At 42.4% G+C, this 27899-nt stretch overlaps 1 protein-coding gene across 1 annotated transcript in view; it reads left to right on the forward strand.

Moving 5' to 3' along the window:
- sspo (SCO-spondin) overlaps positions 1–27899 on the forward strand; it is a gene marked incomplete at both ends in the record, with an annotated part of 126697 nt that overhangs the window by 22390 nt on the left and 76408 nt on the right. Inside the window, 39 exons of the mRNA XM_080417392.1 lie at positions 42–151; positions 1307–1459; positions 1667–1760; positions 2146–2355; positions 2807–3012; positions 3343–3457; positions 4098–4219; positions 4495–4659; positions 5155–5391; positions 6160–6282; positions 6425–6522; positions 6941–7172; positions 7566–7718; positions 7937–8074; positions 8474–8656; positions 9383–9533; positions 10500–10659; positions 11039–11087; positions 11345–11446; positions 12067–12194; positions 12760–12880; positions 13752–13879; positions 14431–14572; positions 14728–14898; positions 15281–15449; positions 15877–15940; positions 16105–16126; positions 16348–16468; positions 17188–17401; positions 18055–18196; positions 18663–18839; positions 19515–19682; positions 22108–22215; positions 23091–23246; positions 23871–24029; positions 24704–24868; positions 25842–26033; positions 26886–27008; positions 27673–27802. Coding sequence (XP_080273518.1) covers positions 42–151; positions 1307–1459; positions 1667–1760; positions 2146–2355; positions 2807–3012; positions 3343–3457; positions 4098–4219; positions 4495–4659; positions 5155–5391; positions 6160–6282; positions 6425–6522; positions 6941–7172; positions 7566–7718; positions 7937–8074; positions 8474–8656; positions 9383–9533; positions 10500–10659; positions 11039–11087; positions 11345–11446; positions 12067–12194; positions 12760–12880; positions 13752–13879; positions 14431–14572; positions 14728–14898; positions 15281–15449; positions 15877–15940; positions 16105–16126; positions 16348–16468; positions 17188–17401; positions 18055–18196; positions 18663–18839; positions 19515–19682; positions 22108–22215; positions 23091–23246; positions 23871–24029; positions 24704–24868; positions 25842–26033; positions 26886–27008; positions 27673–27802 — 5601 coding nt within the window. The remainder of the gene's footprint in view (positions 1–41; positions 152–1306; positions 1460–1666; positions 1761–2145; positions 2356–2806; positions 3013–3342; positions 3458–4097; positions 4220–4494; positions 4660–5154; positions 5392–6159; positions 6283–6424; positions 6523–6940; positions 7173–7565; positions 7719–7936; positions 8075–8473; positions 8657–9382; positions 9534–10499; positions 10660–11038; positions 11088–11344; positions 11447–12066; positions 12195–12759; positions 12881–13751; positions 13880–14430; positions 14573–14727; positions 14899–15280; positions 15450–15876; positions 15941–16104; positions 16127–16347; positions 16469–17187; positions 17402–18054; positions 18197–18662; positions 18840–19514; positions 19683–22107; positions 22216–23090; positions 23247–23870; positions 24030–24703; positions 24869–25841; positions 26034–26885; positions 27009–27672; positions 27803–27899) is intronic.

Genomic DNA, 27899 nt, shown 5'->3' on the forward strand with positions numbered 1-27899 from the left:
GTGTTTGATCGTTCTGTGTTTGTCTGTTGTGTCGTGTATAGCTGTGACTCGGGCGGGGACTGTGAGTGTCTGTGTACGGCCATATCTGCCTACGTTGAGGAGTGCAACCGCCGAGGCGTCTACGTCCGTTGGAGGTCCCAGGAACTCTGTCGTAAGTCTCACGCACACACACACACACACACACACACACACACACACACACACACACACACACACACACACACACACACACACACACACACACACACACACACACACACACACACTCACACACATTCAGACACCTTGTGAACCGCTCACCCACCCCAATCACACGGTTCTCTCTTTACTGTAACTTAATCGGATTTTGTACTTAAGTACAATTTTGAGGTACTTTTACTTTACTGGAGTATTTCAAAATGTCTTTACTTTTACTTCTACTCCACTACATCTCGTAGGCAAATATTGTACTTTTACTCCACTACAATTATTTGAAAACTTTAGTTACTAGTTACTTTGCAGATCTAAATTATTAAATTATAAAACATACATTAACCACTTTAGCCTTATTTTATACATAGGCTATTTGAAAATAGCCGATCTACAAGCTCACAGCACGTCACGATGCGACGCGCTGTGAGCTTGTAGATCTGCTATTTCCAAACATTTTAGTACTTTTACTTTTGGTACTTTAAGGACCCAATACTTTTGTACTTTTACTCAAGTACATTTTGAATTCCCGGACTTTTACTTGTAACAGGGACAGGGTACTTCTACATTGCAGTATTGATACTATTACTTAAGTAAAACATTTGAGTACTTTTTCCACCACTGCAAACCACCCCTTCTCATTAGCCGATCTACAAGCTCACAGCACGTCACATCGCGACGCGCTGTGAGCTTGTAGATCTGCTATTTTCAAACATTTTAGTACTTTTACTTTTGGTACTTTAAGTACATTTTGATACCAATACTTTTGTACTTTTACTCAAGTACATTTTTTATTCCACACTTTTACTTGTAACGGAGTATTTCCATATTGCAGTATTGATACTTTTACTTAAGTACAAAATCTGAGTACTTTTTCCACCACTGCTGAACCTCTCACCCACACCAATCACACGGTTCTCTCTTTACTGTAACTTCATCGGATCGTCGACCGTTTGTTTTTGCTTGATCTACTTGCTAATCATTTTCTTTTTTCTCTTTCTTTGTGACAATCTTCACCCTGTACTCTTTCTCTCTGTACTCTTCCTCTTCCCTCTCTCCCATTTCTCTCCCTCTTGCTGCCCTCCATGTCGTTTATTCCTCCCCTCTGCCCCCGCAGCCTTGCAGTGTGAGAACGGTCTGGTGTACGAGCCCTGTGGTGCCGCCTGCTCTCCTTCCTGTCCCAGTGCCGAGCAGCAGAGCTCTGACTCCCAGTGCAGCGCCCTCTCCTGTGTGGAGGGCTGCTTCTGCCCCGCCGGCACCGTCCAACACGGTAACACAACATCTTTACAGTATGGGGGTCCGCAGCCAAATACATATCAGTTTGGGGGGTTGAGAACCACTGATGTAATGTAAATGTGTTTCATCATGGTAGAACATCAGTCTGTGTACTGTCTAAACGCGCAGTATGTTCTGCTGTGTCCATATAGACGAATCCAACAGACGCGCTTATGAAATGTGTGTTTCCTCCTCCCTCCAGGTGATGGCTGCGTCGTGCCCTCTGAGTGTCCATGTGATTGGGAGGGTTCCATGTTTCCGCCTGGGACCAGCATCTCTCAGCACTGTCAGAACTGGTCAGTCAATCAATCACTCACTCAATCAATCAATCAATCAATCAATGAAAGTTTCTGAAGAGTGTGCAGTTAAACTTAGTGTTCATATGCAAGTAGTGCAGTATGCTTATCAATATATGCAGTGGTTGGCCTTTGGCCAAAATATCAATGTGCTTTGTTTTCTTTTAAATAAACAAAATTGATATGATTTTCTGTGAAGTATTCTTATCAATAAAATACGGACAAGAGAAGTCAATGAATTAAAGATTGAATACAACTAATGTATATGAGTGGTTCACAAACTGTATGTGTGTTTGTGCTGTATCTGTCCATGTGTAGATGCATGTTTGCCGTGTATATAAATGTATCTGTTTCTGTGTTTGTGTGTCTGTGTGTGCATGTCCAGCTCCTGTGTGGACGGTGCGTGGCAGTGTGAGGGCGTGGCCTGCGTTCCTCCCTCACCCTCCTGTCAGGAGTCAGATTTCCGCTGTGCGGGCGGCCGATGCATCCCGTCCCAGTGGGTGTGCGACAACGAGGACGACTGCGGAGACGGCTCGGATGAGATCTGCCCTTCCACGTGTGCTCCAGATCAGTTCCACTGCGCCAGCAGGCCGAGGTGAATTCACCCACAGCTTAACACGGGTTCTCCAGGGGTTCCTTGAAGGGGTTCCAGTGCGTACCCAGCTAAATTAGGAACAGTTTAAACACTTAAGCCCTATCTTATTTTAAAATGTTAATGACGTGCGGCGAGCTTGTAGATTGGCCTTTTTTTTTTCTTGCAAAATGTTGACACATTTTCTCTTATGTCCCTGTCCATGGCACACAATCTTTTCAAATAGAGGCCCGCGGCCTTGACATGAAAACTGACATGAAAATTACATGAAAATTGAGGAAACTTATTTCCACAATCTGTACAATAACCATGCCTCACTTAATACATAAAATGCATCCATCAATATACATCCATACAGCAATGTATTTACATTTTTTTTTTTTGTGAAAAGTTTGACTTATTTTTAATAAATATACTTATTTTTAATAAATATATTTTTATTTTAACCCTGCAGTGGTCCCTGTTTGGACCTCTCCCTGCGCTGTGACGGGCGCCCGGACTGCGCCGACCAATCGGACGAGGAGTTCTGCGGGCCTGCCACCCCGATGCCCCTGTGCCCGCCGGGAGAGTTCCAGTGCGCCAATGGGAAGTGCCTTCCCGCGAACCGCGTGTGTGACGGGCGGCTAGACTGTGGCTTCGCCGACGGCTCTGACGAGCAAGGTGGGTGACATGGAATTATCTGTGTTGACACCAAATACACCTTTAACGCATTAAGACCTGGAACGCATCTGTGTCACTTTAGATTTCTAGCACCGAGTGCCGCGCTATGAGCTTGTAGATCTGCTATTTTTTTTAAATCTTGAAACCTTTATTCTTTTTTATTTTTTCAAAAAACTGTTAGGATTTAGAAAACATTTTCCTTGTCTAAGTGGCTTAAGGCATCATTGTGTTGTTATCTTCATAATTAAATGATAAAAATTGATTGAGTGTGTGTCTGCAATGGCTACTGTACAGTACTGTAAGTGTGAGTCTCTCTCTCCTCTGTGTCAGACTGTGGCGTGGTGTGTGATGAGGGTGAGTTCCTGTGCGCCGGAGGACGCTGCATCCTCTACCTCCACAGATGTGATGGACACGATGACTGCGGGGACCTGAGCGATGAACGAGGGTGTGTTACAAGATCTGTCTTATGTCTGCTTCTGCTTCTCAGTGTCGAGTGACCCCTGACCCTAACCTTAACCACGTTATCCCGGGTGTCCCTATTTTGGGATGTCATTAGGGAATTATTTAAAGTTATTTACTGTAAATAAATAAATATCCAACACGTGAACTTGAAGATCTGCTATATTTGTCATGTGAAGTATATAGAGCTTGTGTTAAACTTAACCCGGAGCCATTGAGAGAGAGACCCATAGACTTCCACTGTAAACAGATAATTTTTGTTTCAGTGTGCTCAGAGATAACAACAAGAACAAGGAGAATGGGGAAGTAACGCTTGCCGTCTGGTGACCGATAGTTCCAAACAACTGTTAGTTCCAGGGTTGAATCCCATTCATATTCATTGTTTATGATCGAAGCACGCTTACTACGTGAACCATGTGATTGCATCAGGGTGAGAGAGAAATAGTGCCGTAACTCTCTCTTTCAATGGGTCTTTCAATGGGTCTGACTCTGTCCTAACCCACCCAGGGTTAGCCATACAGCAGACAATACAACAGTACCAAGAAGTTTACACAATACCGTTTCAGAATGTTCATTTGCGTAGATGATGTCATCAGTATACTATAATAGTGTTTATTGGTCGTTAGGTGTGTGTGCGCTCCAGGGGAGTTCCAGTGTCCTGGGAACCAGTGTGTCCCTCCAGACAGAGTGTGTGACGGTCACAGAGACTGTCCCTCTGGAACAGATGAAGCTGTCTGTCCAAGCAAAGGTACGAAGACGTGAAAGGAATGAAATGACAAATGAGTACAAATAAATGGTGTACGTTTGTGATATGGGGAAGTTTGTTAAGCCTGTGACCTGTGTGTGTGTGTGTGTGTGTGTGTGTGTGTGTGTGTGTGTGTGTGTGTGTGTGTGTGTGTGTGTGTGTGTGTGTGTGTGTGTGTGTGTGTGTGTGTGTGTGTGTGTGTGTGTGTGTGTGTGTGTGTGTGTGTGTGTGTGTGTGTGTGTGTGTGTGTGTGTGTGTGTGTGTGTGTGTGTTGACAGTGACCTGTGCCCCAGGCCAGTTTGCCTGTAGCGACGGTACCTGTGTGAACGGGTCCAAGCTGTGTGACGGAGTGACGGACTGTCCTGACGGAGAGGACGAGAACAAGACCAGCTGTCACCCCGCTGCCGTGGCGACGTCGCCCCCACCCGTCACGCCGTCTGCAGGTTAATGCCAATGTGACTAGGATGTTGAGAGTGGAGGACGATTGGCTGTCTTCTATGTGTTCTTAACCAATTAAGACGGGGAACGCATCTGTGTAATTTTGAGATTTCTTTGGCTATTAAAAAAGCTCATAGCGTGGCACCGAGTGCTGCGCTACGAGCTTGTAGATGTATTTTTAAATCGTGAAAACCGCGCGTTCCCTGTTTGAATTAGTTAAATATAAAAGCACTTGGACTAAATCCTCTGCCACACAAAATGTCCCTGGCTTTGATGAGAGAACACAACACCCTCGGGTGTTCTTAGAGTAGAGAGTTTAAACATTTTAAGGAGCATTTGAAGCCTTCTCTTCTCTTCTCTTCTCTTCTCTTCTCTTCTCTCCTCTCCTCTCCTCTCCTCTCCTCTCCTCTCCTCTCCTCTCCTCTCCTCTCCTCTCCTCTCCTGCCCTGTCATAATTAACATCAGTCTCCTAACTCCTCCTCTGTCTCCTATAACTCCAGCCTGTAGGTCGTATGAGTTTGCCTGTGCCAGCGGCGGGCAGTGTGTGCCCCAGGCCTGGCGTTGCGACGGAGAGACGGACTGTATGGACGGCAGCGACGAGCAGCAGTGTGCCCCGGCCCCCTGCGGTCCCGGCCAGGTGTCCTGTCTCAGCGGGGACCAGTGTGTGGACTACCAGCAACTCTGTGACGGGACCCCTCACTGCAGAGACGCGTCAGACGAGAGCGTGGACAACTGTGGTTAGTTGTTTGGACAAAACGATAAAAACAGAGGATGTTCATAATACATTCCATACAATATTTTCCATTTCCTTTGGGGACCCTGGTGTCTAAACCAGTTTGTGTTCCAACAACGGCACCTGTGCACCTGTGTTATCCTTCCTATCTGCCCGCAGATACCTGTGTCTCCCGTTCAGTCTAAAAACTAAAATACCTAATTCAATCATTTATATTTATCCACAGTGGTGGAAAAATTACTCAAATGTTTTACTTAAGTAAAAGTATCAATACTGCAATGTAGAAATGCTCTGTTACAAGTAAAAGTCCGGTATAAAAATGTTCTTGAGTAAAAGTACAAAAGTATTGGTATCAAAATGTACTTAAAGTGCCAAAAGTAAAAGTACTCATTATGCAGAATGTCCCGTTTCGTAATGTGTCGTACAAATTTGAAAATAGCAGATCTACAAGCTCACAACGCGTCGCATCGCGACGCGTTGTGAGCTTGTAGATCGGCTATTTTCAAATGGCCAAAGTTTAAATAGGGCTGAAGAGGTTAATGTATCTTTTGAAATAATAATTCATATCTATGAAGTAATTAGTGACTCAAGTTTTCAAATAATTGTAGTGGAGTAAAAATACAATATTTGCCTCTGAGATGTAGTGGAGTAGAAGTAAAAGTATTGAAAATTGGAAATACTCCAGTAAAGTAAAAGTACCTAAGCATTTTACTCAAGTACAGTACTTTCCACTACTGTTTATCCATCTATCTATATTTGATCTTTCGTCCAGGCTCGACTTGGATACCTCCCTGCCCAGGCAGCTTCTCGTGTGACAACCGTACCTGTGTGAACATGTCACGAGTGTGTGACGGCCTTCCAGACTGTCCCCATGGCGAGGATGAGCTAGTGTGTGGTGAGTTGTAAACTGGAGACGTATAGAACTTGAATGTATACCGTGAGCTATAGTTCAGGCAGATGTTTGAGCGGACAACATTTAGGATAACAATCTTTCTGTTTGCCTTATCTGGTTCTCTTGTTCTTCTCAAAAAACCCAGATAAGACAGTCTCACCGGTGCCCCCTGGTGGTCGGAACGCCACTGTCACCTGTCCTGAGTTCACCTGCATGGATGGATCATGCGTCCCCTTCAAAGCGGTAAGGCTATATCTGAGCAGAAACGAGATGGTGGCCATGTTTGAAAAATTACACTTAACAAAGTGTGTGAGGTTATGGCTATCCCTTTTCAACATAAATGATAAACAAGAGAAGTTGGAAGAAGACTTTATCTCCCTCCACCACCCTTTAACAACTGAATATTATTTATATAGATCGGAAAGCATGTTAGATCACTCTGTTCATCTTAGTTAACATTTTTTAATTCATAACATTGTTTGACTGTTTCTCTTCTCTTCTCTTCTCTTCTCTTCTCTTCTCTTCTCTTCTCTTCTCTTCTCTTCTCTTCTCTTCTCTTCTCTTCTCTTCTCTTCTCTTCTCTTCTCTTCTCTTCTCTTCTCTTCTCATCACGTCTCTTCCTGTCTCATCACGTCTCCTTCCTCTTCCTCTTCCTCCCTAGGTGTGCAATGGTGTGGCAGACTGTCAGGACTCCCAGCTAGCACCCCTAGGGGGCCCCTCTGATGAGCAAGGCTGTAGAAGCTGGGGCTCTTGGGGTCTGTGGAGCCCCTGCAGCGTCTCCTGCGGGACGGGATCGATGAGCAGACAGAGGTCGTGCCCTGCAGGGGACCCCCTGCGTGGGTGTCTGGGCCAGGACGTCCAGAGACAACAGTGTTTCAACACCACCTGCCCAGGTCAGCCCTCAGTACTTATACAATAGAATGTAAAAGAGTACAATAGAACTTCATAGTTTGGGCATGGCCAGAATGTTTGCTTAAGTACGGTACAATGATTAACCACTTAAGTTCTATATACTTTGTTGTACGGCAAATAATAGTGGAAAAAAGCAGCCATTCTTTTGCTATTTTAGAAAATATTGTAACGTTTTAGAAATGTTTTGAAAATCTTAGAAAAGGAAAAAGTGTTTTAACTTGTGAAAGGTTTTGAAAATTGGACATTTTTGCCTTAAATGCCCAAAATAAGGAACGCAGGTGTAAAGTGGTTAAAGCAATTACAAGAGCAAACATATCAGTATTACGGATAGTGTTTCTGTACTGTAACTGCACTGTGTGTCTGTGTCTCCCCAGTGGACGGCCAGTGGTTGCCATGGGTCGGGTGGTCTAACTGCTCCAGCGGCTGTGGCGGCGTGGAGGTCCGACACAGAGGCTGTATCCCACCTCGCTACGGGGGCAGAGACTGCTCTCAGCTCCCTGGAGACTCAGGCCTGGCCATGGAGATCAGTAAGGACCTGCATGACCATGGTTCCCCATAAAACAAGGCTTTGAAATGAAATGAATGTCAACATCCCATGAAAAACGGGGCTTACAGTAAAAGCAGCAAAAGAAGAATTATGAACACTTTGAACAGGATCGCAAAATGGAAAATGAATCCTCTCTCTCTCTCTCTCTCTCTTTCCTCTCCCTCATTCCATTTCTTTCTTTTTCTCATCCTCTTCCAGAGCCATGCCCCGACGATGGTTGTGCCAACACCAGCTGTCCAAGTGGCCTGACGAGACACAGCTGTGCCCCGTGTCCAGTGTCCTGTGCTCATGTCAGCAGTGGCACAACCTGTGACCCCAAAGCACCCTGCTTCTCAGGTCAGTCAGAGTGGAAAGTAAACCTCTCCTATAGGCAAGCCTGTAGACAGTTTTCTTTTTTATTGCTGTAAGTTGCAGTGGTGGAAAAAGTACTCAAATGTTTTGCTCAAGTAAAAGTATCAATACTGCAATGTAGAAGTACTCTGTTACAAGTACTCTGTTACAAGTAAAAGTCCGGAATTAAAAGATGTACTTGAGTAAAAGTACAAAAGTATTGGTATCAAAATGTACTTAAAGTACCAAAATCTAAAGTACTGAAATGTTTGAAAATAGCAGTATTTTAACACTTTACTGTATTAGCTAGCACTGGTTAGATGTGTGCCACAGATGTTTGTATATCGAGCTACAGTATGATGGATCTTTAATATTTTCCTTCCACTCGTCTAACTTGACCTCCAGGGTGCTGGTGTCCAGAGGGCCGTGTGATGAGCCACACCCAGCAGTGTGTGTTGCCAGAGGATTGTGTGTGTGAGGTGGCCGGGGTGCGCTACTGGCCGGGCCAGCAGGTGAAGGTGGACTGTCAGATCTGCGTGTGTGAGAGAGGACGGCCTCAACGCTGTCGGCCCAACCCCGAGTGTTCAGGTCAGTCTGGTCAACACACGCACGCACGCACGCACGCACGCACGCACGCACGCACACACACACACACACACACACACACACACAGTACAAAATGTGTAAATGTGTGCCTGTGCATTATACATTACACCAAGGTTATTATAGTTTTGCCATTTTCATTAGCATGTATTTTAAATTTTTCGCCCAGAGATTTTTTGTTTTCAATTTCAGTTTAGTTTTGATTACTTTTTAAAGCGGGTTTGCTAGTTCCATAATTTTTTTTAAAGGCTTTGTTTTAGTTGAGTTTTCATTAGTTTTAGTGTTTTTTGTTGTTGTTTTTTTGGTAATGTGGATTAGTCAGGGGTGAATTTCAGCAAGGTCAGAAAGCAGATCTTCAAGCTCACAAAACATCGCATCGATCGTTATTTTGGAAGATGCGGACTAAAACTAAGGACAGTTTCTCTATGATTATAGTTAGTTCGTTTTGTAAACACACAAAATATGTTTCTGTTAGTTATTGTTTCTTTGTAAAGTCTCATTAAATTTTTTTTTTCATTTAACTAAAATGTTTTTTCAAGTCCAGTTTTAGTCATGTTGGTTTTAGTTAACTAGAATAACCCTGCATTACACTGCATTGCATAATGTGTGCCAACTAGGTCCTTGACGTTGTCAAAGTCAAAGAGATGTTATTGTATACATGGCTCTTTGAATTCTAGCAGCTATCTAACTGTAACTGTGTCTCACTGCTAGTGCACTGTGGCTGGTCATCGTGGTCGGAGTGGGGCGAGTGTTTGGGACCCTGCGGGGTTCAGAGTGTGCAGTGGTCCTTCCGCAGCCCCAACAACCCTGTTAACCATGGAGACGGAAGCACATGCAGAGGGATCTACCGCAAAGCCCGCCGGTCAGTACCCATCCTCTTCATCAGATCAAGCATCTATCTGCCTGTTAAAGCTGCAATTAATCCATTTAGATCCATTTCAGATTCATGTCCAGTGGTGGAAAGTAATTAAGTACATTTACTCAAGTATTGTACTTACGTAATTTTTTTTGTTATTTTTTACTTTACGAGAGTATTTCCAGTTTGCAGTACTTTTACATCTACTCCACTACATATCAGAGGCAAATAGTGTACTTTTACTCCACTACAATTATTTGAAAACTTTAGTTACTAGTTACTTTGCAGATATAAATTATTATATTAGTAACATGCATTAACCACTGAAGCCCTAATTTATACCTAGGCTATTTGAAAATAGCCGATCTACAAGCTCACAACGCTCACATCTGCTATTTTCAAACAATTAGTACTTTTACTTTTGGTACTTTAAGTACATTTTGATACCAATACTTTTGTACTTTTACTCAAGTAAATTTTGAATTCCAGACTTTTACTTGTAACAGAGTACTTCTACATTGCAGTATTGATACTTTTACTTAAGTAAAACATTTGAGTACTTTTTCCACCGCTGTTCATGTCCTACCCAGGATTCGAACACGGATCTCCCTCTCGAGCACCGAAATGTCCACTGCTAGGCTGAGACGGGAATTCCTTTTGGGCAGGGGAGATATTACACTTTGAACTTAATTAAATTAATAACTTTAATTAAATTAACATTTCTCAAAAGAGCAGGGAGACCACCTCCAATCACCGCAGTGGTTATTTAATAACATACAGATTGATTAAACTAACTTTTTATTCACTAAATAAAGTTATGGATTGCAGCTTTAACTCAGTCCTTTCGTAATTGAGATTATTCATGCTCCACTTGGGTTTATGCATGTTTTCCACTCCTGCATTTGTGTGCATAGATAAAGAGTTGTGCATGATGTACTATAGCTGTGTTGTCTTGTCTCCATGCGTGTGCAGCTGCCAGACGGCCCCATGTGAGCAGTGTGAGCATCAGGGCGGGTCCCATGCCGTAGGACAGAGGTGGAAGACGGGCCAGTGCCGGCTGTGTGTCTGTCTGCCAAACCTCACCGTGCACTGCTCCCGCTACTGCCCATACGCCACCACTGGATGCCCCCTGGTAAGTACAGACATATCTATTGGTGTGTGTGCGTGCGTGCGTGTGTGTGTGTGCGTGTATGCACAGGTGTGTGTGTGCGTGCGTCACATTGTTTTATTACAAAATATTAGTAAAAATAGCACCCCTTCTGTTTTTTTTAGCAAACCGAACCTGTGTGCATGTTTTAATTCAAGTGTAAAATTGCGTGTGGTCTTTACATATTTGCAGCTACAGTATTTCCTGCATATGATCACACTGTTTTTTGTCACATTTTCCTTTGGTTGTGTTATCTTGTGTGAATATTGCGCTGCTGGCGCTCTTTTCAAACCTTGTTGTTTGATTTCACTGCTCATAGTCTCATCCCATAGCAACTCCGATGTGTTTCCTTTTGTTCCCACAGGGCCAGAGTCTAGTGCCTGCGGAGGGAGACATGTGTTGCCACTGCCAAGGTAAAGACACAGCCATGGTTGGACTGTTTACATGAGTTAATCAGCGTTTTTGCTTTGTGTCGGACAAAATCAACTCCATTAACTTGCCTAAATCCACTCGATGGTTCTTTACGGCATCTTGTCTGGCCGCTGTCCATTGTGCAATGGATCATTTTGGGCCGAGTCATGTGTCAGTGAATGTGCGGGTGTGTGAATATATGTGTGTCAACTATATCATTGTTTTATTTGACATTTTCTTTTCTTTTTTTATACTGCAGCAGACAATGCCACCTTCCCAGTGACGAGCCCTGCTCCAGTGCCCACCAAAACACCAGAGGGCAATACACCCACAGTGCCCACCTATCCACTTCCTCCTGCTGGTTAGTATCCTTTCTCTTTGAAAAAAATTGACCATCAGTGGTGGAAAAAGTAGTCAAATGTTTTACTTTGGTAAAAGTATCGATACTGCAATGTAGAAGTACTCTGTGTAAGTAAAAGTCCGGAATTGAAAATGTACTTGAGTAAAAGTACAAAAGTATTGGTATCAAAATGTACTTAAAGTAAAAGTAGTAAAAATGTACCAAAAGTAAAAGTACTAAAATGTTTGAAAATAGCAGATCTACAAGCTCACAACGCGTCGCATCGCGACGCGTTGTGAGCTTGTAGATCTGCTATTTTCAAATAGCCTATAGGTATGAAATAGGGCTAAAGTGGTTAATGTATGTTTTATAATGTAATAATTTATATCTACAAAGTAACTAGTAAGTTTTCAAATAATTGTAGTGTAGTGGAGTAGAAGTAGAAGTATAGAAAATTGGAAATCTTTACTCCAGTAAAGCAAAAGTACCTCAAAATTGTACTTAAAGTACAGTACTTTAGTAAATGTACTTAGTTACTTTACACCACTGGTTCTACAGTATCTAACCACTTGTGTTTTCTCTGTGTGTGTGCGCATGTCTATGCGTTTGTGCACAAACATACTCCTCTCCTCTATCTCCAGATGAGTGCTGGTCTCCTCTGGGGGTCCAGTCCCTCCCAGCCTCCAGTTTCAGAGCCTCGTCCCACCAGCCTGGTCACCCCCCTGAGTCTGCTCGGCTCTACGGCCGCAACCCCCACCGGGACCTGCAGGCATGTTTTGGCAAACGCCCAATGATACCACACGTTAAAGCACGGCTAACAGCTTAACATTTCATTACTGAGCATTCTTTTTTTTTTGTGATCTTGAAAGTTAATTAGAAAGTGATAAATAGACAATTAGACCAGTGGTTCTCAAACCTTTTCATGTCAAGGACCCCCAAAATTATATGTATTTGGCCGTGGACCCCCATCTCAAAATATGTTGTTCCAGGGACCCCCCAGAAGCAAAGATTTGAGTTACAAATGTTCGCTTTAAAAAGAAATATATTCAAAGGTTTGCACAAATGTTCACGATTTTTCAAAAATAGCAGATCTACAATCTACAAGCTGCTATTTTTGCATAGCCAAAGCATATAAGGTTTATTTTTATGTACAGTACAGCCAGTGATGCAAATAAGCTAAATTAGAACAAAATATAACAAAAAATAAATTATACCATTTCAAATGTAAATTCAACAAAAGTCCATGTATCTGTATTATGTTGCATTTTGGGTGAGAAATGATAGAAGTTACTAGCCAGAGTTCTGTGGTTTAACTGAAATCCCTCTGTCTGCAGGGCTGGAGTCCAGAGCCTGAGGAGTATAAAGACCTGCCACAGAGAAGTCCTGATGGGAATGGCGGCAGCACACAGAGCCCCTACCTCCAGGCAGACCTGCTGAAACCCTACAACATCACTGGTAAACAGACACACACCTAGCATGCATGTTTGGGTCAAACCATTTTAAACCGTAGGATCGTAGTGGGATGCTGTAAGATTATGGCACTGGCCCTTTAACCCAGTCAATCCGGGACCGGATTGAATCCTAAGAGTTTTCTAAAAAACGTATGTTGCTATAATATCAGTGGTTCTCAAACTTTTTCATGTCAAGGACCCCCAAAATGATAAATATTTGGTCGCGGACCCATCTTCAAATATTTTGTTCCAGGGATCCCCCAGAAGCAAAGATTTGAGTTACAAATGTTCGCTTTAATAAATATATATTCAAAGATTTGCACAAATGTTCATGATTTTTCAAAAATAGCAGATCTACAAGCTCATAGCGCAGCACTCGGTGCTGCGCTATGAGCTTGTAGATCTGCTATTTTTTAATAGCCAAAGTATAAAATAATGGCTATAGCTAAAATCTAAAATGACACAGATGCTACTTATAACTTCTATACTTGACTGGGGTCGGCTCTTTAATGGTCCCGCTCCCCCCGCCCCTTCCCAACACACACCAATTCTATTTCGACCAAAAATAACCCATCTACAAGCTCACAACGGGTTGCAACGCAATCTTGTCGATCGATTATATTCGAATGTTCCATTTTCAAAAGTTCCCCCAGAATAAATAGGCTAGGGTTCAAGTGATGGCAAAGAAGTTGAAAGTAGTACTAGGTGCGACTCCACATCCTGGTTCTCGTCTACAATTGTCCATCAGTATTTATTCAGTCATTAGCGTGTGGATTCTGTGGAAAGTGTTAACCCAAGATAATCCGGTTTCAGTTTGCCATCTAAATGCCCTCTCACTGTTTTTCTGACTCTCCCAAATCCCTCTGTCCACCCAGGTGTGCTGACCCAGGGCGGTGGAGCGTTTGACACCTTTGTGTCCAGTTTCTACCTGCAGTTTAGTGTGAATGGGCGTCAGTGGTACACGTACCAGGAACTCCTCACCGACGCACGGCCCAGAGCCAAGGTACAGTATTAGAGCTTAGACATTGTACTGTAATGACTATTTAACTTTAACCACTTAAACCTTTAAGACCTGTCACTTAAGATTTCTTTGGCTATTAAAAAATAGCAGATATACAAGCTCATGGGCTTGTAGATCTGCTATTTTTTTGAAAAATCTTGTTTTTTGTTTGTTTTGTTTTTTCAAAATTTTAGGATTTTGAAAACATTTTTAGAATCGGCCTCAGGTCTTAATGGGTTAAACCCTGTTAACTTTGTTGTAGAGGGTTCCCCAGAGGTCTATACTTGGTCCCCTCCTTTTTCCAGCTCTACACCAAATTGCAGAAAATAGCTGATCTACAAGCTCACCACGCATCACGTTGCTACGTGTTGTGAGCTTGTAGAGCGACTATTTTCACCAAACGTTCGCCCCCAGAATATTGACGCTATAGGTTTCATGTCATAAAGCCCCATGATATGCATAACGTACATGCATAAGGTACATGCATGTGTAAGACGCCGTTTGTCTACATAATACTGTGACATCCATCACATCTGTATGGCTTGTCGTTCCAGGTGTTCCGTGGTAACCATGACGACCGCGGTGTGACAGAGACCAGGCTGGACAGGATGGTGGAAGCTCGCCTTGTCCGCCTGCTCCCACATGACTTCAAGAACGGCATCTACCTCCGGCTGGAGGTCATGGGCTGTGGAGACGGTTAGGACAATATGTCTTATTTTAGACAAATGATTTCTTTTAGCTGTTGCAAAACTAGAAATCACTGCTTCATAATATTTTTTATTTCCCTACCATCTTGTCTTGTTTATCTGCTTTACTTAACCCCCCTTCTCCTCTTTTCTTTTCTCCTCCAGGTCAGCGCTGGTTGACCACCCCGTCTCCTCCGTCTCCGGTGTCCCCGGCTGGCGGCTGCAGAGAGAGGGAGTTCCGCTGTGAGAATGGTCGCTGTGTCCCAGCGGGACCTCAGGGCGTGGTCTGCGATGGAGTCAATGACTGTGGAGATGGTTCTGATGAGAGGCACTGTGGTGAGCAATCAAACTGCACACACACACACACAGACGGGTACAGCGGCAACAGGTATAGCATAATGTCGCATGCATTCCCAACTAGCATTGTTCTCGACTTGCATCGTTCCTGTGTAGACTGGTGCCCACCGGTCTTGTAATAATTACAATAATATTTCATATTTGTATTGCGTTTTTCTAAGCACTCAAAGTCACTTTACATGGGGGAAAAAAGAGAGAACGAGAGACAAAATGCCTCTGCTGAATGCGCTTCATACTGAATATATCAATTCACTTCAGGGAATACGGTTCACATTCAAATACACACAAAACAACAAAACAAATGCCGCTCAAATCCACTATTCAGCAAACATTGTGACTTTGTGCCATTGCTCCTCTCCAGGTACTCACCCGTCCCCTACGGCCACTGGCCCCCGTGGCTGCCCTGCCGGTCAGTTCTCCTGCCCTCCACCGGGGGGCTGCATCGACGCGAGACTACGCTGTGACGGGATCCATCACTGTCCCAGCGGAGAGGACGAGACCGGCTGCCATCCCCACGACAACACCACCAGGTGTGTGTGTGTGTGTGTGTGTGTGTGTGTGTGTGTGTGTGTGTGTGTGTGTGTGTGTGTGTGTGTGTGTGTGTGTGTGTGTGTGTGTGTGTGTGTGTGTGTGTGTGTGTGTGTGTGTGTGTGTGTGTGTGTGTGTGTGTGTGTGTGTGTGTGTGTGTGTGTGTGTGTGTGTGTGTGTGTGTGCGCGTGTGTGTGTGCGTGTGTGAGAGAGATAATATCGCGAGTGCATTTTACAACTCTACTTCTCTCAACTTTAACTCTTTTTGTCTATGTGTCCACTTACAGACCCCACAGCCCCACCCCAGCCCATCTCAAAACGCGTGTGTGTGTGTGTGTGTGCGTGTGTGAGAGAGATAATATCGCGAGTGCATTTTACAACTCTACTTCTCTCAACTTTAACTCTTTTTGTCTATGTGTCCACTTACAGACCCCACAGCCCCACCCCAGCCCATCTCAAAACACCATCTATGGCTGCTGTCACTCACGCTGCAGTGACACCCACGGTGAGTCAGAACCTCTGTAAACTATATCAATAATAATAGTATACAGTATGTCAGTCTTTAGAATTTTTGGTCCTGAATCTTTTGTAGTTACATACTGCAATAAATACTCAATTTATGTTTCCTGGTTTTATATTCTTCATATTTGTTTTCAGATTGGCAGTCCAGGATATCGAGGTAAGCACTACACTGAGCAATATAATATATAGACAGATATTGGCCAGTTATTAAAAGAATATATATATATCCCTAACAAAGAATAACATCAAAACAAATGATGTTACTCTTTGTTAGGGATATATATATTTTTGAAATATAAATCACACCTTTTAAATGTTAAATGAGCAGTGTGGGATGGTATTAAATGGCTGTTATAGAATCTTAATTGTATTCTGCAGGCATCTGCTCCTCTCCCCTGGGAATGGAGGACGGGAATATCCGTTATGGTCAGCTGTCCTCTTCCACGTACCGAGCAAACAGCCCTGCCGATGCAGGGAGACTCAACATCGTGCCCAACGTGTGAGTTCACAGGAACAGCCAAGACCATGGAAATTTCCAAAAGGATCTCATCGTTGTTGTCGGCAGAAACCTCCTATCTCCGTATTTTAACTTTTTGTGTTTTTTTGCCTACTTGATCATTATGGTGGCAGAAATCCACCATATCATACTACAGTGTCACACAAAAGTATCATAAATAGCAGATTTACAAGCTCGAAATTTGAGCTTGTCGATCTGCTATTTTTGCTGTATTTGAATCCTGAAAAGTATCTGTTTTGGAGACGTTATAGAGACGTTATACAAATGTTCATTTATCCATCACATTATAACATTGATGCACAATTCACAATATTTTGTGAATAGTGGATCTATAATACAGTGATACAAAAGAGTGCCGTTCTCTATTTAGATCAACATTTTGTTTTGTTGTTTTGTGTGTATTTGAATGTGTACAGTATGTCCTGAAACTGTGTTTAATGGCTATTCATTAGGCCATGGATTCCCATTACAAATTATTCTGTCCAAAAGGCCCTGATATGAAAAGATGTTTTGGCATGAATTAAATTATAGTTTTTGTGTATTTCAATAATTTCAAGTGAAGTAATTCAATAATAGTTAAATTAAGTGACTCCTCATTTGGCTGGGGAGTGACTCCCCTTTGGAGTCATGGGACTCCACTTATATAATATTAAATAAATCATAACGAAAAATTTATTTTTGCTTTTTCTGTTGTCTACCAGTCTGATCATGGAGCCTGGATGGAGCCCACTGCCCACAGACCCCCAGCCTTACTTCCAGGTGGATTTCTTGGAGCCCACCTGGATATCGGGCGTGGTGACGCAGGGCAGCGAGCGGATGTGGGGCTACCTGACCAAATACCGGCTGGCCTTCGCCCTGCACCCCAAACACTTCTCAGACTACACCGAGAGCAGGAAGCCTGGAGGCCTTGCCAAGGTAATACAGGACAGTCTGTCCTCGGCTGGATAACTTAAAACCAAATGGACCCAGTGGTGTGTTCTACCAGTATACGCTATATACGCAGTATACTCGAACCAACATTTAAAAAAAAATAGTACACCCTCTGTAACCACAATAATTCATTCTGTGAAGGGAATAATTATGGTATACCGTCTGAAAAAACCTAGACTACAGCACTGCATGAACCCTAGCGTCCCTATTGGGGACTGGGCATGCCATAATAGGCGTACATTCAGTGAAAGTAGGTGAACACTCTGCAAAAATAGCAGATCTACAAGCCGAGCTTGGAGATCTTCTATTTTCGGCTTCATGCTTGGTTTGAATTTTTCATTTTGGTCTATGCTTAAAATGTCATGCAAACAGGAAATCTGAATCCTTGAATAAATATACTGATTCATTGATTTATTATTTATTTATGTCTTAGAAAGATGATATTGCAGATCAGCAAACTCAAAAGAAATGTTTCCGTTCAGCACATCAGAAGCTGTTAAACAAATGAAATAATGGTCACAATTTGCCTTTTCTCTGAGCCCTCATTGAATGTCTGTTACGTCTCCGTTGTCTTATTTACTAAACTACACCTAAAACTGTGAACTCCGTGTACACCATGGTTGTGTGTGTGTGTGTAGGTGTTTGAGGTGCGCATGGTGGGCAGGACCCCGGTGACTCGCTGGTTGGGTCGTCTGGTCAGAGCGCGGTACCTCCGCATCATCCCCGTGGAGTTCAGACACAACTTCTACCTCCGGACTGAGATCCTGGGCTGCAACGGAGGTAACAGAACTCCATCCAAACGGCTTTTTACCTTTTAACCACTTGAACCATAGCATCCCTATTCTGAGACAAACATTAGGTGAAAATAGATGAACTATAACTATACTTGTAGATTGGATAGTTTTGGTGTAGTGATTTGGTGTAGAGGGAAATACTAGCGAACCTAGTATAGAGCCCTGGAGGACCCCGGTCAACTAAGTGCAGTCTTTAGGGTTTAAGTGGTTAAGAAGTGTAATTCGCTGGTTTTCCAAGCATTTTCTTTTTAAAACGTATGTACTTATTGAATATTTTAATTTAATAATTAGTTATAATGAATAATAAGGGAATAATGACTTGAGGTTTTCTTGGCAAGTTATTTCCCTCACTTAATTGAAGATTGTAAGATTTTTAAACTGCCTTATTTTAGTTATATTGTATTATTGTATTATTTTTCAAACATCAGCAATTTTCCTCTCAAAATTTGCAGATGAGCTTGTGACCCCCAGCAGTGTGACCACATCTCCCTCTGGTGGTGGAAAGGTGACAGTGCATCGCTGCCAGCCCGGCCAGTTTGCGTGTCACCACAGTGACGACTGTGTCCCTGTGTCTGTGCTCTGTGATGGACGGTCAGACTGCAAGGACCACTCCGATGAGATCAACTGTGGTGAGCACTGGAAGATCTTCAATCAATGCTTTTATTTTAATTATTTTTTGGAGTCAGCCTGGGTTATATAGTGTCCCTTACAAATGGGCTGTTTGTTTTTCCTTTCAATCATTACAAAAACATTTAGAATATATTATGATTCAAGTCAGCAATTCTTCAATGGTCAGTATTTTACAGTAGCACAGAATCAGAAAGAACATATTATTCTTACTTTGAATTAAATTGGACAAATTGTTTCGAAGTTGAGCCATCAGAGAGAAAACCTACTTCTGACCAAAGATTTGCGACAAGACGAAACCGATTTGAGCCCGCTTTATACTTTGTTGTGCGCCCCTGTCTCATGATGAAAACAGGCTCGTAGATTTGCAATTTTTGGTGCATGACACCATCGTATAACGCAGCATAAATTAAGCATTGGGGGGGAACACCACAAGTATAACGTACATGTATACCTTGTGTGAGGCCTCTATTTTAGAAACCTTTTGACAATTATTGAGAATTTTCATAATGACATGCCTAAAATGGGGAAACCACGTTGAAGTGATAAACAAATGTGCGACCCAGCATTCATCTTTGACCCTGAGCAGTGACAGATGCATGGGTGATATTCTGTGTATCTTCTCCTTGCTTGCTTCTGTTGCTAATTTTCCCATGATGTGTGTGTGTGTCTATCAGGTACAGCTCCCACCAGAGGCCCCCCAGGGCTTCAGAACTACACCAGTCCTACAGGTGTCCCGGGTCTGCACACCACCAGATCCCAAAGTGGACGTCCGGGTGTGGCCACGACCACGCCTAGGCCAGGTCACCCTGGGCTTCACGAGACCACCGCCCCAAGTATCCCAGGTGAGCTCCCTCTCAGGGATAAGTATGGCGTGTGGGGAATAAGCAGATGTTTCTTTAAACATGTTCAACCTGACATCCGTATGTTGGTGAAATCTTTCTAAAATTGTAAATAATAATAATATTAATGAAATGATTGAATGACGATTTTTTTCAACATTTCCAAAATAGTGAAAACAGCAGATCTAGTTCAGTTCAGAAGTTCACGATGCTTGTAGATTGGATATTTTCGCTATTCGTCTTAGGACAAAGTATACAGGGCTCAGGTGTTTAAAACCATTAGTGAGTTTTGAATATCTGTTAGGGACCAGTCGAAATTTACATAAGGGGGGGCATGGAGGAAAATAGGGGAGGGTCATGCCTTTCTAATTTTGGTCCAAGGGAGGGTCAGCTAATTTTACTTTGAATCCAAGGGAGGGTCATGCAATTTTGAATTGATAAAATAGTCCGTTTTTTATATACCTTTTTAGTACAGCAGAACAGTGGTCAATGACCCCTCTCCATTTCAAAGGATACAAAGAATTCAAATCAAGTAACACCTTGTCTATTTAGAATCAATGACGGTCGTTAACAAGCCATCAACGCACAGCGAGTGTGAACGACCCAGTCAAATCTATTCAGCGTCTTAACGATGGTGGTTGAACAATTAAGCAAAACTTCAACAGGCGTTATTGGAGAGATGCATTATACATAGGCCTACTATAACTGGATATTCATAATCATTTGAAGTAATTCTGTGCATGTGATTAATGTGGATCTATATGGACAGTTGTGTATAGATGCCTATAGCTCCACAAGTAAAACCAGAAGCATCAGGCCATAATTGATAGCCTAATTTGTTTTATGTAGGCAACAGTGTAGTTTTAGTCACTGTAGTTGATAATTAAAAGGGCAGAGTGACAAAAGTTTTAAACTACTGGTTACCAAATATTCAACTTTCTTCAATCTGACCAGGATTCAATGGGTTTCCCACATGTAAGATGAGAACACTATCCATTCTGCTACCACTACTACAGATACACTGTGCATTTAGCAAGACTGACTACACTACAGCAATGTTCTAATCAATGTGGAAAGCAAAACATTGGACATATCAGTTTTAAATGTCATGTTGTATTTGATGGGGAGGGTTAGGGGTGTCAAGAATTTCACAATACGATACATGATGTTGGGCATGATATCGATATGATATATTATTAATGTTCTTTTCTCATGTATCATCAACATTGGCCATCATCTTATTATAAATAACGTTATAAAGCAAGTTAGAAACAATTACAAAGTGCTTTGTACACAAATAAATACATTTGTGCAAGCTTAATGGAGAAGTGAAGTTCTCACTAACTATAAACCCATTGTTTCAGAGGACAGAAAGACACTAATATAACAAATATAATATAATATAAGACTGCATAACTATAAATTCCACAAACCTCATATTTTTGTCATCTGGACTTTACCAACCAAGTGCAGCCTAGTTATTTCCAACAGCTAAAAAACATCTATAATACCAGATACAGTATAATACAATCTTAGATTAGATGTAGGCCTATTTGAGAGTGCAGATGCATGTCACATTAACGAGTGTCAACGAGCATCAGCTGACACACAACACCTCCCCTCTGCAGTGCTTTAAACTGAAAGTGACTGACTGGAGTCTGTTTCATTTCTCTCCAAAATACCTTGAATATGATGGAGGACATGATTAATAATTACTATGATTATGATAAGCTTTACATTTCATATCATACAGTAAAAACTCCTAACTTTCACCGGCAAAAAAAAAGAAAGTGTTTTTTTTTTATTAAAAAAACAATTACAAAAATATTACGATACAGTATGACATCATGACAATACCGATCATCACATTTTAATACCACGATAGGCTATATCGTGACACAAAATATCGTGACACTTCTAGGCGGGGAGGGTTACTCTTTTTTTTGTAATCACTTGGGGAGGGTCATTGATTTATTTTTTTTGTCAAAGGGAGGGTCATGGCATTTTAGATCAGGGCACATACATTTCCTCCATGCCCCCCCTTATGTAAATTTCGACTGGTCCCTTACCAGGAAACGTTGCCATGGATTTCATTTTGCCATATTTTACTTAAATGTTTTCTGTTTTTCTGTGTTTTGCTTTTGCCATCTGCTTGAAAACTATCCTTCTGCTGCTTCAGTTAATTATGGGATCACAAATTTAAACATTCTTCCGGCTAAGCAAATTGTTCTTTTAAAAAGCTTCCAACTAGTGAACACATCTGTTGCCGGGCGCAGTGGTTTAATTTGGCTTTGTGTGTGTGATTTGAATATGTCCCTTTATGAAACATCCCATTTCTTTAAAGTGAGCACCAGAGCAGCAGAGTTTTTGATCTGCATTCCTGATCATCTTATCGAGGTTATTGAAGTGTATTTGTCTGAATTATCAGGGAATCAGACCACCAGATCACCCTACAGTGAGTTGGGCACCACAGGCCGGCCAGGCCTGCATCTCACCACCCCCCACCGTGGAAGACCTGGGCTGCACACCACAACAGGTGAGAGAGACAAGACTCGATAGTTGTACCAGATGCAAGCTCCAACAACATCTTGTCAAAGGCAATTTTGGTTTCATAAATGTTTTGATGAAACCCCCCCAAAAAAATCCCAAAATGTCTCTTTCTATTAGGTTTCATCATTGTGTAATGGGTACTAATATGACAGTCATTTAAAAATAAATTGAATTCCTTTTATAGACTTTTAATAAACCCTCTGTCCCGAATGAGGCAAATTCCACATGTGGATAATTGCAGTGGTATAAAGTAACTAAGTACATTTACTCAAGTACTGTACCTAAGTACACTTTTGAGGAATCTTTACTTTACTGAAGTATTTTCCATTTTCTGTACTTTTACTTCTACTCCACTACATCTCAGAAGCAAATGTAATACTTTTATCCCACTACAATTATTTGAAAACTTTAGTCACTAGTTACTTTTGAGATATAAATTGTGATATTATGAAACATACATTAACCACTTTAGCCCTATTTTATACCTAGGCTATTTGAAAATAGCCGATCTACAAGCTCACAACGCGTCGCATCGCGACGCGTTGTGAGCTTGTAGATCTGCTATTTTCAAACATTGTAGTACTTTTACTTTTGGTACTTTAAGTACATTTTGATGCCAATACTTGTGTACTTTTACTCAACTAAATTTAGAATTCTGGACCTTCACTTGTAACAGAGAATTTCTATATTGCAGTATTGCTACTTTTACTTAAGTAAATAATTTCAGTGCCATTTTGCCATTCAGTGGCCAATTTGTGAATAATGTCAAAAGAGGGCATTCTATGTTTCCCGAATGTGTATAGGTGACGGTGTGTGCACTTTGAGAGGATTTAAGTGTGTAACCTCTGTTCTTCTTCACAGTCCCCTGGATCACAGCTACGACACATGACGGGGGTTTACCCAGAGTGCTGTGCGTGGAGGGGGAGTTTGCGTGCCGGGCCTTCGGTTGTGTGGACGCAGCCCGGGTGTGCGACGGCAAACGGGACTGTATCGACGGGTCAGACGAGGAACGATGCGGTAAGTGTGTCCACGTGTGATTCTCACACTGTCCTTCCTCATTTACAACGGACTCAGTTGTGCTCTTGATTACATTAACTTTGTACAGTTAAATTACAATTAAATTACATAGACCCAAATTCAAACGCTATATTGTTATTCTTCTGCTATTCTGTGCTATCTTAACCCATTGAGACCTGAAGCCGATTCTACATGTCTCCTAAATCTCAACTGTATTCTGAAAAACCTATGTTTCTATATCAGTGGCGCTCAAACTTTTTCATGTCAAGGACCCCCAAAATTATATGTATTTGGCCGCGGACCCCCATCACAATATTTTGTTCCAGGGACCCCCAGAAGCACAGATTTGAGTTAAAAATGTTCGCTTTAAAAATATATTATGTTCAAAGATTTGCACACATTTTCATGATTTTTCAAAAATAGCAGATATACAAGCTCGTAGCGCGGCACTCGGTGCCGCGCTATGAGCTTGTATATCTGCTATTTTTGAATAGCCTAAAGTGTAAAATAATGCTTTTTAGCTCAAATCTAAAAATGACACAGTTCCAGGTATTAATGGGTTAAAGCACTTTTTAGACTTTAGGATGATGTAATACCGTCTAAACCCCCTCTGTTGTTCATCAGGCACCACTCCCAGGCCTGCGGCGACCACACGGCGCCCCCTTGTGCCCAGCCCTTGCTCTCCCAAACAGTTCTCCTGTGGCAGTGGGGAGTGTGTTCACCTGGACCGCAGGTGTGACCTGAACAGGGACTGTGTGGACGGATCCGACGAGAAAGACTGTGGTAGGATGTCCTCTCCTCTCCTCTCCTCTCCTCTCCTCTCCTCTCCTCTCCTCTCCTCTCCTCTCCTCTCCCTCTCCTCTCCTCTCAATACATGTTCCACGTCCATTTATATTACAAACTACCAGTGGTGTAAAGTAACTAAGAACATTTACTCAGTACTGTACTTACAATTTGGAGGTACTTTTACTTTACTGGAGTATTTCCAATTGTCTATACTTTTACTTCTCACTCCACTACATCTCGGAGGCAAATATCATACTTTTACTCCACTACAATTATTTGAAAATTTTAGTTACTAGTTACTTTGCAGATATAAATTATTACATTATAAAACATACATTAACCACTTTAGCCTTATTTTATACCTAGGCCATTTGAAAATAGCAGATCTACAAGCGCACAACGCGTCGCATCGCGACGCGCTGTGAGCTTGTAGATCTGCTATTTTCAAACATTTTAGTATTTTTACTTTTGGTACTTTAAGGACCAATACTTTTGTACTTTTACTCAAGTACATTTTGAATTTTACTTGTAACAGGGACAGGGTACTTCTACATTGCAGTATTGATACTATTACTTAAGTAAACATTTGAGTACTTTTCCCACCACTGCAAACTACCCTTCTCATTACCCCCAATTGATTGTCCTCGTTGTCCTGTCCTCTCTCTTTGCAGTGGACTGCATAATGTCTCAATGGACGGTGTGGAGCCACTGCAGTGTGTCCTGTGGACTGGGCTCCCTGTTCCGTCAGAGGGACGTGCTGAGGGAGGCTCTGCCAGGAGGAGCGTGTGGCGGGTCTCAGTTTGACAGCCGTGCCTGTTTCCCTCAAGCGTGTTCAGGTTCGGACACACCAGCCGGAACCCGTCAGCAATCGTCCCTTCTTTACTAACGACACATGCTGTATTATGTTCACACCTGTATTATGTTCACACCTGCACACGAGATTTTGTAACACGCAGCCTCAGGGAAGCTAGTCTTGTGCAGCCAGGCGATCAGAGATCTACCCACTGACACGTGTAGGGACATCTAAATTCAATGCATATTGTGCTTGAACGGCAGAGAAAGCCAGCGCTAACAACCCTATACGCCCACTGATCTGAAAACAGTCCAGATACATCCCAATATGAAGGAATGCCTTAAAGCAGGGGTCTTCAACGTTTTCAGGCCAAGGACCCCCTAGCTGAGAGAGAGAGATGAAGCAGGGACCCCCTCTATATTGTATAAAATTGTGTTTCAGATCAACTTTTGATGCTTTTTTTCCCCCTCTACACCTATAACTCTTTGCCAAAAATAGCCAATCTACAAGCTCACAACGCTGCGAGGCGTTGTGAGCTTGTAGATCTGCTATTTTTGGCTAAAGTTCTCCTCTTTAGATTTGGCGGACCCCCTGTAGTAACTCTGAGGACCCCCTAGGAGTCCCGGACCCCCTGTTGAAGACCCCTGCCTTAAAGTCGAATTAATGTTAACATTTGCAATTGTTTCCGTACAGTTTTTTAACCCATTCATTGAATTTAGGCCAGACGTATCAGTACAGTGGGTGGGGATGTCTGATCGTCTGACTACACGACTCTACTGGGAAGCTGAATACATTTTAGAAAAAGTGGCTTTATTACTTTGAAGCACCAAGTCTCTGTTACTGTTTTCACATACATTCTTAAATTATTTTTTAACATAGTTAAATAGTTTCAGTACAAAGAGCAAACTGCCGCATCATTGCTGCTCTGCCACTCTTATATTTAGTGATGCAAGCTTTTCAAATTCCATTCAAAAACAATTCTCCGCTTAACTTTCCATTCCGTCTTTCTCCTGTAGTCGACGGCCACTGGTCAGAGTGGACAAAGTGGACGGAGTGTGACGCCCAGTGTGGGGGCGGAGTCAGGAGGAGGAACCGCGCGTGCACAGCCCCGCCCCCTAAGAACGGCGGGCGGGACTGCGAGGGGATGACGCTGCAGAGCCAGAGCTGTAACAGTCAGCCCTGTGGTTCGGGAACGGACACACACACAGGTATAATCTGCAATCTGCATCACTTTTGATTAGCATTTCAATCTCTTGACATCTCAGTCAACTACTGGTACTGTTAATAGATAGAAGAAAAGAGAAAAGGAAGATAGATGGAAGATCAGGTATTATGGTTATACTAGGAGGAAGATTTTTTTCAAAAAAGTGTACAGAAATTGTTAAAATTATGTTTTTATGTGGACACGCCTCCAGTTCATTAAGTATACCTGGTTCTCACCTTAGCACCTCCTCCACCACCTTAGCAACACCCACCTGTCCTAGTCCCTCCTCCTCCTCATGCCTACACCTGTTGTGTTATGATAATGAGGGGGAGGGTATGTTTTTACTATGTCACTAAAGCGCTGTTTCTCTATTGGCACGTTTGACCCTCAAGGTTTCAGCCTCCAGGTAGAAACTCAAAATAGTCAGAGAAGACATAAAACACCATAAAAACACCACCAGGGGGCTTAATGAAGTTCTATCAACCTCATAGACACATGAAAAACAGAAAAAGTGCAAAACCATGGCACCACCTCTTTAAAAAATGTAGAAAAAAGGAACACAACGACAAATCAGAAACTGGAATCAAACGGAGGTACAATAAACCTTTTGCAGTCACTTGGAGAGGGTCAAGAAAAATCCATTCATGTCACCGGGATGGTCAAACCTTTGTATTTCAGAGCACTTTAAAATCCTCCAGTGACCCCTCATTCTGAACTGAGAATGGCCCCTTACCTCATAATCTCCAATAAAGTCTAAGAGCTACAGTGTGTGCATTAATGCATAAAGACCCATTGCACGGTGTAATAACTACGTTGAGGTTGTGTTTGACTGACTGTGATGGTTGTTCTTGTCCAGGCTGTGCCCACGGCATGCTGCTGGTGACCGAGGCAGACTGTCTGAGCGGCAGAGTGGAGGCCTGCCCTCCGTCCTGCTCACATCTCAGCTTCAGCAACAACTGCAGCGCAGCGTGTGTTCCAGGTGAAACATCTTGTTCAGAGAGTCATTGGATGGAAGTATAAAATGCGGTGGTGTAAAGTAACTAAGTAGATTTACTCAAGTACTGTACTTTTAAGTACTATTTGGAGGTATTGTTTACTTTACTGGAGTATTTCCAATTTTCAGTACTTTTACTTCTACTCCACTGCATCTCAGAGGCAAATATTGTACTCCACTTACATTTATTTGAAAACTTTAATTACTAGTTACTTTGTAGATTTTGATTATTATTACAAAACATACATTAACCACTTCAGCCCTATATATATATTTTGGCCATTTGAAAATAGCCGATCTACAAGCTCACAATGCGTCGCGATGTGAGCTTGTAGATCTGCTATTTTCAAAAGATTTGTATCCATTTGAAAACTTGAAATGGGACATTCTGCACAATGAGTACTTTCTACTTTTGGTACTTTAAGTACATTTTGATGCCAATACCTTTGTACTTTTATTCAAATACATTTTGAATTCCGGACTTTTACTTGTAACGGAGTATTTCTACATTGCAGTATTGATACTTTTACTTGAACATTTGAGTACTTTTTCCACCACTGATAAAATGAGCCTTTCAGCAGTGGCCTGTTAGACGTTTTTTGGTGAACTGCTGATTCAGTGGTTAATTGTGCTGTGTCTGTGTGACCAGGATGCCGGTGTCCTGAGGGTCTGTACCTCCAGGAGGGACGCTGTGTGAACGCCAGCCAGTGTGTCTGTCACTGGGAGGGACTGACACTGCAGCCCGGACAGGAAGTCACCAAGGACCCCTGCACCACATGGTGAGACCTTTTATTCCTCTATTAAAAAGAGTCTATTTCCTTCCACCAGCGTTGAAATTGGGTCGAATACTTTATTACCACCGACCTCACCGCAGAA

Source organism: Gymnoscopelus braueri (genome assembly GCF_963280865.1).
Source record: "Gymnoscopelus braueri genome assembly, chromosome: 21".
NCBI lineage: Eukaryota > Metazoa > Chordata > Actinopteri > Myctophiformes > Myctophidae > Gymnoscopelus > Gymnoscopelus braueri.